Source organism: Drosophila guanche, unplaced genomic scaffold (assembly GCF_900245975.1).
Source record: "Drosophila guanche unplaced genomic scaffold, DGUA_6, whole genome shotgun sequence".
Lineage (NCBI taxonomy): Eukaryota > Metazoa > Arthropoda > Insecta > Diptera > Drosophilidae > Drosophila > Drosophila guanche.
The window spans coordinates 227,959-244,030 of record NW_022995755.1 but is presented as its reverse complement, the minus strand read 5'-3'; the positions used below and the strand labels follow the sequence as shown (position 1 = coordinate 244,030).

Genomic DNA, 16,072 nt, shown 5'->3' with positions numbered 1-16,072 from the left:
AGTTAAAGAGTCGGGGCCAGCTTTCGTATATCATATCATATCATAGCAGTATACATATATAAATAAATATATATTTATACATATATGTATGCATATGTGGGGGGTATATATATATCTATATATAGTTTCTATATAGAGTTATGTGCATATGTAAAATTGTTAAAAATTGGTTAGTTTTGGGGTTAGTAAACTTTTTCTGATAATATAGGTTCATTACTTCAATTTTTGTTTCTTGTGGTTCGTGTGTTAAGTAAAGAAAACAATAAAAATAGTTGGTTAATGGTGTGTGAGTGTGTTGGGTTTGTTAATAATAATTAATAATATATTGGCGAGCTATATGGGCCTCTTGCAAAAACGAAGTTCTGGAACATTTTCTTGTAATTTAGTTCTCATTCTTTAGTTTTACTTGATTTCTTTCTCATTCTTTCAATGCTTATATTCTTTTCTTTCTAGTTGTTGGTACTTTTTACAAATTAAGCGAAATTGTTTGTTTGTTGCTCTAATTATTGTTGCTCAGTTGCTTTAGTTCTTGTAGTTTTGTTTGTTGTTTTGTAGTTTTTACTCTATATCATTTACAATCTGCTTGGTTGAGATGGACAGTGTGTGTTGTGAGAGAAAGTGAGATAGACTGACACAGCTGGGCATGCAGGCGCACAGTCGTCGGTCACTTTGTGTTAACACTGACTTTCCTGATTGTGGCCTTGCATTCGCAGCTGTTTCGGAACTTAAATTTATGGCCTGTACTGTACACAGAGGAGAGCAAACGAAGTCCAGCAGTAGCAGTGTCATCAGCAGTAGCATAAATAGCAGCATCAATCGTCAATCGTCGCTCGGTGTAACTGTTCGCGCAGTTCAGTTCGATTCTGTTCGTTTGGGGTGTTGTTGTTGTTGTTGTTGTTGTTCGGGTCAGTTCGGTTTGTGGTGTGGTAGGAGGGCCGAAGCCGCTTGGAAGCTCGTTTGTCGCTTGTCGCATGTTTGTTCTTGTTGTTTTGCGGTACTTTGCTGTCTGTGTTATCGTGGTCTCTGTCTGGCTGCTGCTGCGTGCTGCTGGGCAGGCATCCTCGCCATGGCTGTCGCTGTCGCTGTCGGTAGTGCTAATGCTTCTGCTGCTGCTGCTGCTGCTGCTGTTGTTGTGGCTGCTGCTTCCGCTAGGCGTTCCTTTGCTCTCCCTTTCGCTTCTATGGATAATATTTTGTTGTTTCTGTTAAGTTTGCTTTTGTTTTTGCATTCGCTTTGCTTTTGCTTTGCTTCTGCTTTTGCTTCTGCTTTTGCTCTTGACTAATTTACAATGTGTGTGTGTGTGTTTGTTCTTGACGTACAACTTCTTCTGCTTTTGAATTTTTGGATTTGAATTCATCAATATTAATATTCTGATTATTATTGGGTTCTTTTTATTTGAGTGAATGCTTCGCTTCGTGTCGCTGTTGCACGCTGTTGTTCTGCTGCTGTGGCTGCAACAGGTGAATTAATGTGACTTAATTTCCTTATGCAGGTGGTAGCAACATCAGCATCAGCATCAGCTCCGCGCGGCATCTCTTGTATCATTGGATACACGTGGCTTTAGTCATTGATTGATTGATTTTTCGATCATTATCATTATTATTATTGATTCATTTAATCCCAGGGCATTGTGAGCACCCGCTTCGTTTTTGCAAGAAGGTCGTTATCGTACTACGAACATGGGTGCACCACCGCATTGTAGCTCGCCAATATAGGACCATGTGCTCCCGCGAAGGGGGTACTCACAACGTCTGGTGTACTAGCTCCATCGGTGTGCGATGTGGAGTCGGCGTTACTCCGTCCCTCACCATTTGCCGAACCGAGTTCTGGTGGTTTGGTGGTGTCCCGTTCGTCGATCACTAAATCTATTGGCATTTTACCCTTTAAACACGAGATATAGCGGTGACAGAAGTTGTCGCACAGTTCGTGTACCTGCAACGAGACATTCCCGCGATCATTTCAGAGCACAGAGAAGAGAGAAGAGGAAGAGAGAGAAAGGAGAGAGAGAGAACATGAGTATGGGTTCTTCTTTGGAGTACGATAACACTCCAAAATGTCACTTAACATCTAATAATTGGGTTTGGGTTCGGGGTTGGGGTTGGGTGTGCAAGGGTGGTGCTGAAAAGTTATAAATACATTTATCATGGGGGAGTGGTGGATCTTACATACTTAAACTAAGCTTAAACATTGCAATACCTTCACAGAAAGAGAGAGAACGAGAAAGAGAGATGGGCAGACAGCTGCCACACTTAGCGCCATTGAATTCTTGCCACGCCAAGCTTAGCGGCCCAAAACCTGCTTCCTCCATCGCCTTGCAAATGGCATGCAAATTGCTTTTGATGCGTTGCCCCAGACACGGGCACAGGCACGGCCACAGGCACAGGCCCCAGACCCCCAGACGAAAGCGCAGAACCCGGCAAATGGTTGATGATGGCACTCAAAAATGGCCGTAGACAACAGCTAACCAAAACCTGGCTCAGAGCTTGACTCTCTGTCTCTGGTTCTGGCCGCATAAATATGCATAGAGACTCGGGGGCCCGAAAAAGAAAGAACAAAATAATGCATTGGCCAAAAAGGAAGTGCTGGGGCAGCCAGGCTTAGCCGCTGGGCACACTTTTAAGCATCCAAGCAGCAACATGAGGCAGCACGTGCAACATTCACATTAGCAACATGGAGACGCACTCGCCGACCACAGATAGCCGTCCAGGGAGAAGATCACTGGCGTCAGTCCAGAGCCAGAGCCAAAGCCAGACCGAGGCCGAGACCGAGACCAGGGCCAGGCCTACAAAATGCGTTTTTAAAACCCTGTTGTTGCTGCTGCTCTTGTGTCTGTGGCAGTGATGTTGCAGGCAGCGTCTCTGCCTCGGTGTGTGTGATAAAACAAATGCGATAAGGCCAAAGTGAGTGTGAGTCAGGCACGGCAGGCAGGCAAGCAGGCAGCCAACAGGCAACGGCGTTGGCGGAGGGGGAGCCAGCCGAGGAGGCACATATGCAAATATGCAACAAAGAGAGGAATGCAGCCGCCGCCACGGCTAAAAAGAAATTAATTGCACTGGGCTATGGCAGCAGACAACAACAGCAGCAGCAGCAACAGCAACAGCAACAACAACAGGGTGCTCCATTTAGCCGGGGCCAGGCATTTAATTTACGAAAAAGTGCGCGTTGCTTATGCAAATTGTTTGCTGCTGTTGCTGCTGCTGCTGCTTCTTTTCTTCATTTTTGTGGATCGTCTCTTTTTTGGCCTGCGAAAGCTGCAACAGTGGCTGACTGGCGGGATGGCTTTCTGGCTCTCTGGCTGCTGCCACTATTAACTTGTTGCCCATTGCCCAAACTTGTCAAACTCGTTTGCAGGCTGCTGCTTTCAATGTTATTGTCACCAAAAAATACAAAAAGATGATGATAAAAAAAGCAACGGCCTGCAACTGGTTTATGACAGGACAATGTCAAATTTGTCGCTGTTGCTGATAAGCAGACCCAGCAGCAGCAACAACATGTTGCAGGCAACATATCAGTGTCCCAGTCCCAGTCCCAGTCGAAGTCCAAGCTTTATGTTTGTGTATTTGCTGTGTGGTGTAGCTGTCAGAGAGACCATAACAATATCCATAAAGCTTGCAATTAGCACGCCAGCAACATGTTGCCGCTGCCACTGCAACTGCACACATGCAACATGGGCGCACACACCAAATTGATATGTTGGAGAAGGGCCCTTTGGAGACTGCCAGACTGGCCGAGACGATGCTGGGACGCTGATAACTTTTGATTAATTTGTCAGCATTGTATGTGACATTTTCGAACGGCTCATTGCGATATTTATGACTCGCGGGGCCCCCATGATGTGGCTGCCGTTGCACATTGCTGCTGCACATTGGGTGGGCTGGCGCTGGGGCTGGGGCTGGGGCTCAAGCAGCAAGAGGGAGACGGACAGTGACAGCAGAGAGGGCGTTGCTTGTTAATGCCACACTCGTTTGTACATCCTGTTGGGCAGCCCCTCTGCAGCTGCCTCTTCTGGCCGGACGGTCTACTAAGTGCAGAATCCAATCTAATCGCAATGCAAATCGCTCCAATCTGCGCAGTGGTAATTCTCGATTTCCGCTCATAGATTAGAGCATTAAGTATTCCCCCCCAACCAGATTCAGATTCAGATTCAGAGTCACACGCAAGCCTCCCCACACACACACACGAGTCGCCGTCTAACAAGTTCCAGCTCGGACTCGGCTCTTTCTTCTTGCCACTGACATTTAAATGAAATGTAATTAAAAATCATTTGAAATAAATAAATGTTTGTCAGCGGGGGGGCCTGATCCAAAGGCGGGTAGGTCTGTTCTCTGCTGTCTGTGGAAACTATTCCAAATCGCTGTAACCTGTTGTCTATTCCAATATTCAAATATGGATCTTCCAGCTCTATTTCTAGACATTGTAAGTGAATATTTTTGCAAGGTTTTGCGTAGCAACAATTCCATCATTTCAAATCTTCTAAAAAATCTCCCCAATCTGCTGTGTATCCCTTAGCTTGCATCATCATCATCATCATCATCGGGCAAACCAAAAGTATACAGCTGTCGAAGTCGATGTCGCTGTTGTTGCTGTTTGCTGTTGCTGGTTCTGGTGCTGGCGATCCCAAAGCGATCTGGCCAAGCCATCAAAACAAGGCCCCCAAATCGGTGTTGTTGCTGTTGTAGTTGCCCCCATGCCGGCATTACCCCAAACCGATTCTCTGGTGCTGGTGGTGCTGGTGGTGCTGCTGCTTACCCCCTGCCGGAGAAGCGTGTGCAACTGACCCAACGTGTTGTCTCGACAGTGTCTCAGTGTCTCTCCGTCCATCAGTCTGTTTGTCGCTCCGTCTATCCGTCTGTTCGTCTCTCTGTCTGTTTGTCAATTGCAATGCCTGCCTGAATGCTGTATTTTTTGTTGTTGCTGTGTGATGTTTTTTTGTTTCGTTGTTTTTTTGCATGTGACTCTGTGACGAGAATTGTCCGTGTGCTGGGGATCTGGGGAGCCGTAGAGCTGGAGCTGGCACTGGCACTGGCACTGGCACTGGGACTGTGCCTGTGCCTGGAACTCTCGAGCTCCAAGCTGGGCCTGAGACTGGGACTGAGGCAAACCAGTTTTGACAGACACAAGTCTTGAAACGTCTTTTTAACTGATTCTGTTTTGTTGCTGGTGTTGTTGTTGTTGCTGTGGCAACAAATATGCACAGATACAGATATATATAAAATGTACAGATCTACTGATATACATACATATATATATATATATACATACATTCGTACATATAGATGTAGTATTTCAGTTGTTTTTGGTTTTGTTTTGTTTTGTTTTTTTTTGCAAGTCAGCCCGCACATTTTATTTAAGTATATTTTGTATTTCTTTTCATTTATTTCGTTATTGTTTTTTTTGTGCGTTGTGTTTTGTAGTTTTTTGTATTTATATTTATTTTATACGCCAAAAATCGACCGCTGCATTTTGTTGGCTGCATATAAATGAATGTTGCCGTTTTGTCTTTCATGTACAAGTTGCTACAGTTCTTTGTGCTGATTGTTGCAGTTGGTTGTTGGAGTTGCAATTGCTGTTGTTGGTTTCGTATGTGTCGCAAGCTGTGTGAGTGACAAATGACAAAACAAAAACCTGTCGTGGACTCTCCAGCTCTACCGCTGCTGCTGCTGCTGCTGTGATGTTGATAAAGATCTTGACTCTTTCTGGGTCCCCGTGTGGCTGTCTCTTACCCGCTGTACAGGGTGCTGCCTGCAACAAATTGCAGCTGGCTGACTGACAGACAGCAAGACAGAGTGACTGATGAACTGACGAACCGATGAACTGATCAACTGACTGATCCACCAACTGGGCTAACTGATCAACTCACTTTCCTCTGTGCGACTTGTCTTAGTTGCTCTAGTTTTGGCCTGGCCTAGAAAGCGTTTGTTTGGTAATTAACATTGTCCATAGCACTAATTGCAGATTGATTGACTTCTTCGACTGTCCGAGTATCTGCAGAGCCACGTTTGATTCGTTTTGTTCGTCTGATCGGTCTGTCATTAGCCCCATGGCCCACTCTCCATGGAGACACAGCATTCCACAGCAAATGACTCGGATATTCGAGTCCCGTCGCCCCTGCACCTCCGCCTTCCAAGTCTATATTCTCCGAGCGTTTTGTCTTGTTTGGTTTTGGTTCAGCTTTGCTGTTCTTTTTTCTTTTTTCATTTCAACTTTGTTGTTTTTGTAGAATGTTTTGCATAATTTCTTACTTAAGATTTAATTGAAAAAAAAAAGAGTGAAGAGAGACTTGGTCTGGGTCTGGGGGCTCTTCGGACGGGTTTTGGCCGGGGCTTAACTACGGAAAGCCGGGGCTCAGCCTCGACGCAGCTTCGACTTGGAGTCCGACTTTGGGCTTCAGTTTGGGCTGCGACTTCGACTTCGGCTTCGGTTTAGGTTTAAGGTTCGCTCCACGCTTCGTTGCGCATTTGCCTAATTAATTTTCTCGGCACAGCACCAGCGACAGAAGGGAGTGTGGGGTGGGGCTGGTAGGGTAGATCGGGCAGCATTAATTACGACCACGTTTGAGGAACAACTTCCATTAGGGCCCAGAATGAGAGACACGCACCCGAGTGTCCGCCTGCCCGTCCGTCCTACTCGACTCTCTTGCATATTATTTGAAATTAAAACAAATTAGGCAACCTGTAATTTTTCCATTTAGACTATAAAGTGTCTAATAGCCAAGTAGGTGTTGTAGGAGAGCAACCCACCCTTCAAAATAAATGAAAACTTTAGTCTGCAAACTAATTTATGTGGCCCTCTCTTATCATGACTGAAACATCTTGGAATTCTATGTGGCACAGCACAGTCTGGTCGGGCCTGTGGATGGATGGGCTGAAGGGGGAGGCAGTCATCACACCTCATGTATCAACAACAAAAGGGGAGCCGAAAACTGAATGCATTCCATTGTTCGTTCGTTGCATTGCAACTGCAGCACAACAAATGGAAAACAAGGGAAACTCTCTTCTTTTATCTTACGCATGAAACTGTAACCAGCGACAAACAACTGCAACAAACACCTGCCTGCCGCAGTGCCACAGTGCCACAGTGCCGCTGGCCAAATATTTGTTGCCACAAAACAGAAATAAAAACTAATCCCGGCACACACATCCTGTTCCAGCTACAACTATTCCACTTTGATTGGCAATTAATTCAATTCAATTTTCAGCTGCATTTTTGTTTCTGACTTTAATTTAGACATACTGCAAGTGTATTAGACGGGCCAGAGATATATGGTCGCCTGCTGTGGGACCGCCGATCCCCTCCTCTTGCGCCCATGCCCCTCCATTAAATGTCAACACAAATGTTGGTAATTGAAATGCGCGCCCGCTGGAAACTATTTTCCCTCCATTTTTGCTGTTGCTGTTGCTGTTTCTGTTTTGGCCTGGTTTATTTATTAGCCTGGTCGGGGGGGTCCATGTCTGATCTGTGTCTGGTCCTGTTCCCGGTACTGCTCCCAGTGTGTGTCCGCGGCATTTTGGGTGGTCTTTTTTGGGGCGTTGATAAATGATTGGAGCCGACTCCTCGGCCTACGCCTGTCATTTTTGCCGTTAATTGCAATGACTAAACAAATGTATTTGCCTTTTCGTGTCTGGTCTCGTTCTTCGCAAGATGATTCCGCATAAATGTTGTCGAGTACTCGAAGGTATTGCAATGCTTAGGCCTTACTCTACGTAATTGATTCGAGGAATGTTCATGTTTTACTTACTTTTTCTAATTCTAAAAGGTGAAACCGAAGTACTTGTATTGCTTGCACCATCTGCAAAGGGAAAAGGAAGAGCAATTAAATATGTGGATAATCGTGGAAATACGAGCAGATTTACTATTAAACAAACACACACTCAATCACGCATACACCTCATTCCGGGGAGCCCTAAAAGTCGTTGGCTTTGGGCTTTGGGCTTTGGGCTTTGCTTACTTCACCGGACCGCACCGCTAATTAAAACATCAGTTTGACATTTGACATTTTTACGATGCTGCTAACTGCTCAACTGCTGCTGTGTGGCCTGGCCTGCATTGGTTAGGCTGGCTCTGGCGGTGCTAGTGGTTCTGGTGGTTCTGGTGGGGCTGGCTGGCTACTGCTACGACTGACAAGAATTTCATTTAACCGCGCTGCTGTATGCTGTATGCTGTGTGGTGCATGCAGCATGCTGGCACTCCTAGTGCAACGCAGCAGAAGACAAGACATGCCATAAACATTTTTATAGCAGGCGACCTCAACTGCTTGGGTTTTGTCTGGTTCTTCCTTTAAGTAAGTGTTACTAAATGCACTTTTAAATGTTCAAACACGATAGCGGATGGCGGATGGCGGATGGTGGCTGGTGGTCGGCGGCAAAGAAGGCAAACCCAACCACAGAGTGGCATGCCAAAATGATTTATGGCCAAAGTACGCAGTCGCAAGCGAGGCACACATATGGAGGATGGCCATGGCCAAGACGCGAGAGATCCGCCAGACGCAGTCGCAGACTTCTCCCAGGGAGGAGGTGGGGCCATTCATTCGGGGGATTGGGTGGCCTGGGCTGGGCAGTCACTGATTTTGTACTACAACTAATAAACTAATCTGCAAGTGCATAAAATTAGGGCCACCAGAAACCGCTCTCTCTCTCTGCAGAGTCATCTGTGGCAGATGCAACTTCTGGTGCCCTGAGTGAGTGGGTAAGTGAGTGACACATTTACGACTGCCGAGAGTCGTTCGAGTGCGGTGTGGTGGCAATTAAAATTAGTTTTGCCCATAATCTCTTTATATGTGTGCCAGCCCAGCCCAGCCCCAGATCTGTCCGAGACGAGAGCAGGCCAGGCCACAGCAACTGTTCTCCATTCTCCATCCACCATCCGCATCTTCTTCTGTTAGCTGCGCTGCTACCCAATTGCATGGCTCGTTTTGCACTTTTTGCACGCGGCATTTCCGTCTTGATTTACATGCCAGCCGAAATGATCTCTCGCTCCCCTTATCCCACTCTGACTCATGGTGGGGCCATTAAAAATGTTATGACTCGGATGCCAGCGGAATGCCAGGCAGAAACTGAGCAAAAGAACGATGAAGAGCGAGAGAGGGCGAGAGAGAACGTGGGAGAAGATGAGAATAATCTGATGGGCTTTTGGCTGGATAATGCCTTTACGCTGCGCATAAAAATTGAACCATTTATTCCATAACTGGATTATGGAAACATCATTAAGGAATATATTTAGTATTTATAACATTTAAAACTGTTGCGGGATTATATTATCTTTCCATCTACAGGGGGTTTCCCTCAGTTTCCCCAAAAGACATGCTCAAAATACTTAAATGTTTTATGACTCCTATGGCTATAATATTTAAATCGAGTTTCCTCTGCTCTGATGTTCCTTTACGATCACTTCCTCTCGAAGATTATCATACGATACTCCCGTGAACTGGGATGTCCTATAAAAATGATCATGATCAACACCAAGGTCTTGCCCTGGTCTTGTTCTTTTGCTGCTGGCATTTGCCTTTGCCTTGCTCGGAACTGCTGTTAATCTTCTCCTGCACCGCCACGCCACAGCGCAGATATCCCCACTGCCCCGCGGCAGTAAAGAGATCCGAATGCATATTCTACAATCCTAAAGCCGTTGGCTTCATTGTTGTTGCTGCTGCTGCTGCTGAACACCCAAGGCTGCAGGCAGCCCATTTAGAGAGTGCAAAAATGTCATATGCATCATTAAATCGTTCTGCTTCATATTGTCGTTCGCTTGGGTTCGTTCCCGCTCTGCCCTCTGCCTCTCCCTCTCCAACGCTACCACACAGCGGCATGCAAAATGCGTTCAGTGAGAGCAGAGCATAAAGAGAGGGAGAGAGAGAGAGAGAGAGAGAGAGAGAGGAAGAGAGCGAGCGAAGTGAGAACGAAAAGTATGGCAACGCTGTCCGATAAAATGTCTAAACAACTCAGTTTGTCCCGCTCCAACAAAGCAATGATCTCCACTGCTGCTGCCTGCTGCCTGCTGACTGCTGGCTGCCTGCCTTTGATGAACAAATGCTCATAAATTGTTCGTTCGTTCGTTGATGCTTTGCTCTTTTGCTAAATTCACTGTGATTTATTCTAAATAAAAGAAAATTATTCAATTGTCGTCGTTGTTTTGGGTCAAGGTGATGCACACTCACACACACACACACGGACACAAGTTCAAAAGCAAAAGCAAAAGCAAACCATGTAGCCATGATCTTTGGCATGGCAACATGCTGCCAGAGGAGCGGCAACATAGTTGCTGTTGCCTTTGCTTTTGGTTTTTTGTGCTTATTTTCTTGTATGTTTTTGCTTTTGTTGTACTTACCAGTGAGTCGACTTCGGGATCTGCGGTATAATAGGGTTTCTGTGATCTTATCTGCAAGAAGAGAACGGAATGAGAAGAGAATTAGAGTTAGTGAGTGTGAAGTTTGCAATATAGACAGCAGGAAGGAAGGCAGGAAGGCAGGAAGGAGAGAGCTTCGAATGCCAACAGCTGTCCTGATCCAAAACATAATCATCTACTATTTTATGATGGTCTTTGGAGAGCCGATAAGGCCGAATGCCTAGGCAAAATATTGTACACATTATAAAACTACAACAACCATTAGCAAATCGGTTCCAAAACAGACCATGGGAAACGAAACATTTGCTCATCCATTGGAGCACCACACGGACACGGACACAGCCACAGCCATAGACCCAGTGCCAGTGCCAGTGACAGTGTCAGACCCGAAGAGGTGACGGTGACTCGCCTGTGACCATAAAAGAGATTCTCGTTTTTATAGCCACCCCGAGACCGAGACCGAACCGAGCCGGAGCCCGAGCTAGAGCCCAAGCCCCCGACCAAAGCCATGCCAAAGCAAAAACTACATGTGGATATAAAAATAAACCACACACTTAGATAAAAATCACAAAAGCAATATCTGGCTAGATAAAATACCACACAGACCGGAGCAGACCGGAGATGGAGACCCAAACCGAACCCCGCGACGACAGCAGAAGGTCATCATCATCGCATCGCATCGGATGGCATCCGAAAAGCAGCTGAAAATGCTGCGCGAATTATTTGAAATTTCTTTGTTGCTGATATTTTGTGTGTTTGGCTCTCACGGAACTGCCACACACCAACTGCGCAGCCGTAATAAATGGCCGAGACAAGCTCTGGGTCTTCACAGATCACACCCCCGCTGCGATCTTATATAACGGGGCGACCTTGTCCAAATGTGATATGTTTGCATGGACTCGACCACCCAGAAACACATGCAACAAGGTTGCACTGAAGGCGGGAGGTCCACAGCGGATCGGAGTTGTCTTTTCTCTGGATTAAGTACGTGACCCTGAACCGAACAGTAGGTATTATTGATCTGCGTTTCCTGCTGTGCAAAATCCAACCATCAGATTTTGAGTTCATATGCAACGAAGATCAGTTAAGGATCGTTGATGATAATGAGTGAAGATCCTTAAATGTGAGACGATTAAGCAATACAGATCCAAACATATATTGACACACTTTAAAATTCCAATAGAAAGTCAACCCATGCCCTACTGATCTCCGACAGTTAAACGTGCAATCTTCTGAAGCAGCAACAGCAGCAGCAGCCCACATACAGATACTACTCGAACAGCTACAGCTACAGATACAATGGCACCCATGTCAGAGCTTACTGCCAGTCGTCCAAGGCAGTAACGGCAATTTGAAATCAACTGAGGCATGTGCAGCTAATAATTACACACTTTGCACACAGACAGACTGACAGGCAGGCAAAGCGACTACAAGTACAAGTAGGAGTACGAATGCGAGTACGAGTCAGAGTAGATCGCTGGGGAGTTGGCTGGAAGTGGTAGACTTTTAAGACGAACGGACAGACAGACCCACAGAGTATCTAGATATGTGGGCACTTCCATTCGTACCGTACAATGGTTGTATGAGAAAAACGCCCCATTGTGCGGCTGCAACAACAGCAACCATAATACGAGCAACAAACACACAAAGCACAGCCATTGAAGACGACGACGACGACGACGACGACTACGGCGATGATGACGATCAAGGAGGAGGTCGACACAGCGACCGCGGAGCAGGAGGAGGTTGCGTGTTGGGTATTTTGCAAAAGTTGTTGCCTGTTGGCTTTAATGTTGCATTTTCAAATGCTGGTTGGTGGATGGTGCTGGTGTTGCACACACACCCAGGCACTCAGTACAGGGACGTGCGAGAGAGAGAGAGAGAGGGACAGTTGGGAGAAGTTGCCAAACTGGTTTTGCCATGCAGGTCTGAGTTGGCCCAAAGTCGCATGGAGTGGCCAGGTCGCGCTTTAGCTTTAACTGATATGAGAAGCAGTCAGCCAGAAGTTGGCCAGGCATATTGCACGCACTTTGCTGGATGCGCCCCAAAATGGCTGCCCCAAAAACCTTGAGGAGCGAACAAATCTCTCCCAATCCTGCCTCGCAGTATCCCTTCTCACTGGAGTGCGAGAGTGTTTTTAAAAATATATAAATCATGCCACCAACTAGTAAAATGCACAGCATGAGACAAGTCTATAATTAAACCCGGGACGGCAGTTGGGGCGTGAAAACTAAATGGGAATGGAAATGGGAATGGGAATGAAAATGAAATGCTTTTCTCGCTTTCTTTCCATCTTTCTGTGATGTGTGTGCGCGTTCCCTTACAATTCTGTCAACATGCAGCAGTGCGTGGGCGTCTCTTGCAGCTGACAATTTCATATTTATAGTTGAAGAGATAGAAACCAACACACAGATACAGATTTCCGTATAAATAAATATAGTCAAGTCCTCTATTGCCCGTCTTATTTGGGATCTCCAATCGCATATTGGGTGTGCGGAAAGCCCCCAAAAACAAATCGCCAGAGCAACGTCACGCGCCCCCTTCCAACCGAACCGAACTGAACCGAATACCCACTTCTAATCAGTTTCACATGAGCCGCTCATAAATTTCTATACTTTTTTTTAGCCTGCTGTTCTTTTTTTTGCCTCTGTTTTTCCTTTTTGTTTTTTTTTTGTTTTTTTGCAATTCCCCAATGTCGAGAGGCGACGACAGGCGAAAAGAAATCACTACTGTTTAGATACTGCTCTTCAGAACAGTTTTATGATGCCAATAAATGCAATTATACAACACAAAAAAATGGTTTACAATGTCAACGGCAGGCAAGGCAACGGTTGGCAGTGACGGCGATGGACGGACAGACGTCTGTCTCCAAATCGCTGGCCCGAAAGATACAAAAATAAAACCCAAACTGGCCCGCGTAGGTGGTCATAAATTTCCCCCCTCGAATGTGTGATTATGCGGGGGAAATTTTGAAATCAATTCCGCTTCATCAAACTGCACAGCAACGCCACGTGCTATCATGTGGCCATCATAAGAGCCTCGACCAAATAAATATAGTATCAAATAAAATATTAATATGTAAGAGCAAACTTATGATTCAATCAAAATTCTCTTGCCACAATTAACGAAACATGAGACACGTGTGCCGGGAGGGGGAAAGTGGAACGAAAACTATGCCATTAAATCGGGATTCATAAAGAAAATAAATACTCATATTCAGTTTTCTTGAGTTTGTTTTAGCTAGACTATATTTTTTATAGTGCCAATACAGCTAGGAGGAATTTTATAGCCCCGCGACCTGGCGTTGTGTGCTGGCCATAAAATCATCCACGGCCCTGCGCCTGGGTGGGTGAGTGAGGAGATAGAGCCCCATAGACCAGTCCTACACCCAACAGTAGCAGCAGCGGCAGCAGCAGCAGCAGCACCAACAGAAGTGTGTGTGATGGTGGAAGGCACTTGAGTAATGTGGCCATAAAGCCCAGTAACAACCCCCAACCCTAGTCCCTGCTCCTCAGTCTCTGTACCAGTCGCTGTCCGGGGACCATAAAACAATTTATGCACTACACCGACTTTTGGAATCAGCGCTGGCAGCACAGTAGCTAGAGTTGGTGTTTACGTCGTCGACATTGTCGATCGCCGTTGAGCCTTTGCCCACTTGAGAAAACAGTGCAGTGATAACAGTGATAAGAAGAATTTCAAGACAGAATTCAAGACATACGAAAAACAAAGGAAATTGAAAGCAAAACTTTTGCTGAATTCTGAAATAAATTCCACCGAAAACTATTTTCTGGAACTCCTCCATCTCTTATTAGAGAGCGAGCCAAGGGACAGCGGGAGGCATGGAGGCGCCTAAATTGCAGCACGTAGCAGCACATTATGTACAATATTATTTGAATGTTGCGTGCCACGGCGCCAGCCTCATGCGGGTCGGTCCCGTTGCCCCCCAACCACACCAAGCAACTAACATTATAAACAAACACAAATACAAACAAAATATTTGAGAGCGTGAAACGAGGGAGCGTCTGCTGGAATTTTATCAAAATTTGTATCTCACTTTGACTCGCTCTCCCGCTCTCTAGAAAAGCCACAGAGAGGCCGGCAGTTAGCTCTTCTGTAGGATTCTGCAGTGATCTATCAGACAATGTTGTTGCGGTCACATGGCGATGATGATGATGATGATGATGATGAAGAACGTCATGGAAATCACTGCTCATTCACTGCAAAAGTGCACTTAGCTTTAAGTGAAACCAAAAACCGAACCGAATAGCGCCAAAACCCTATCGAATTTCTCACACCTACACAATGGGCGAACGGACTCACAGTTAGGCAGCTAAAAGCACCAAAAACAGGGACAAAACAGAGGGGGGATATTGGATGTTATAACAACTCAATTGATGGCTGCTTTCATTGAGTGAGAGAGCGAGAGAGCGAGAGAGAGAAAACATTCCGAGAATTTTATGGCTGAAATTTTGAGGGGCTCCCCCTCTTGTGGTCTACGCCACTGTGCTGTAACCCACAAAAACGCATGAAAAAAGCACACAAAAACTGAACAATAATAATTTTGTTGTAATACAAAACCAAACTTTATTTGCCTAGCTGATGACGCTGACGATTATCGCGATGATGATGATGATTATGATAGTGATGATGATGTTGGACTTGTTTAATGTTGTTGATTACTTTTACCCGACATTAACATCCAAAAGGCAAACACAAACAGAACAAAAGCAAAGGCGCATCGCAACGTAACGCATCGCAGTGTAGTTGTTGTTGTTGTTGTTGTTGTTTTTTATCTATCTATCTATCTTTATAATGGGCGCACAATATCGGTAGTAAAAGAGCCACAATTGAGGTGACACAACCGGGCAGAGAGAGCCTGGCAGCAGAAGCAGTCAAGAACAGAAACAAAACCAGACCCAACGCAGACCCCCCCCACTGGCAGTTTCTTTTTATAACCCCACAGAGAGGGACAGAGAGGGACTCCTCCATTCCATTCCACTCCAGTTTACGACCCGAAAGCAAACGGTGAACGCAATGTGGCAGCTACTGCCGCCACAGCAGCAGATACACTTCTAACGCTCTTGTGGCAGACGGGGCAGAGTGTGTAAACATTGGCAAACAGCACCCAGATAGACACACAGGCGGACAGACGCAGAGAGTGTCAATATTTGCATGGCCACAAGAGATTTCTCGGGCACTTCTTACCTGCACCACAGAGATAATCATAATATTCGTGTCTCTCCGCTCTCTCTCTCTATCCCGAAAAGCTATAACATCCGGTCTTACTTCTGCCTGATAATCATCCAAATAACTATATACGAGCACTCGAGCAACGAGTGTGCGAGTGTGTGTTTATGTGGAAAAAGATGAGTGACATTGTCCAACATTCATTGACACAATTTGTCATTTACAGCTCGGTTCTTTGGCTTTTAATTGAAAGCGTTTAGCAGACATCTTGTCTAGAGAGCAGAGCACTCATAAATCATTTCGGGCGCTGCTTCAAGGGGACCCCATAAGTAACGCCACATAAATAAAAGCGCAACGAAAGAGTGAAACAAGTATCGTGCGGCTGCAGGAGAGGCATTAACGAGAGGGAGAGGCAAAGAGATACCCCAACGATTTCCATCAGCAAATCAAACTATTCCGATATCGTTTGTGGCTCTATTTCTCGAAATACCAAATTGATTTCGGGCTGCGGGACACCCTAATGGGTTAACCTATTTGATGAACGTAT

The 16,072-nt window shown here is 45.7% G+C and overlaps 1 protein-coding gene across 4 annotated transcripts in view; it reads right to left on the bottom strand.

Moving 5' to 3' along the window:
• LOC117589829 (homeobox protein homothorax) overlaps positions 1 to 16,072 on the bottom strand; it is a 108,322-nt gene that overhangs the window by 76,201 nt on the left and 16,049 nt on the right. For all 4 annotated transcript variants that reach the window (XM_034282061.1, XM_034282060.1, XM_034282062.1 and 1 more), the window contains exons 4-6: positions 10,321 to 10,371; positions 7,739 to 7,789; positions 1,747 to 1,932 (exon numbers count right to left, since the gene is read on the bottom strand). In XM_034282061.1, coding sequence (XP_034137952.1) covers positions 1,747 to 1,932; positions 7,739 to 7,789; positions 10,321 to 10,371 — 288 coding nt within the window. The remainder of the gene's footprint in view (positions 1 to 1,746; positions 1,933 to 7,738; positions 7,790 to 10,320; positions 10,372 to 16,072) is intronic.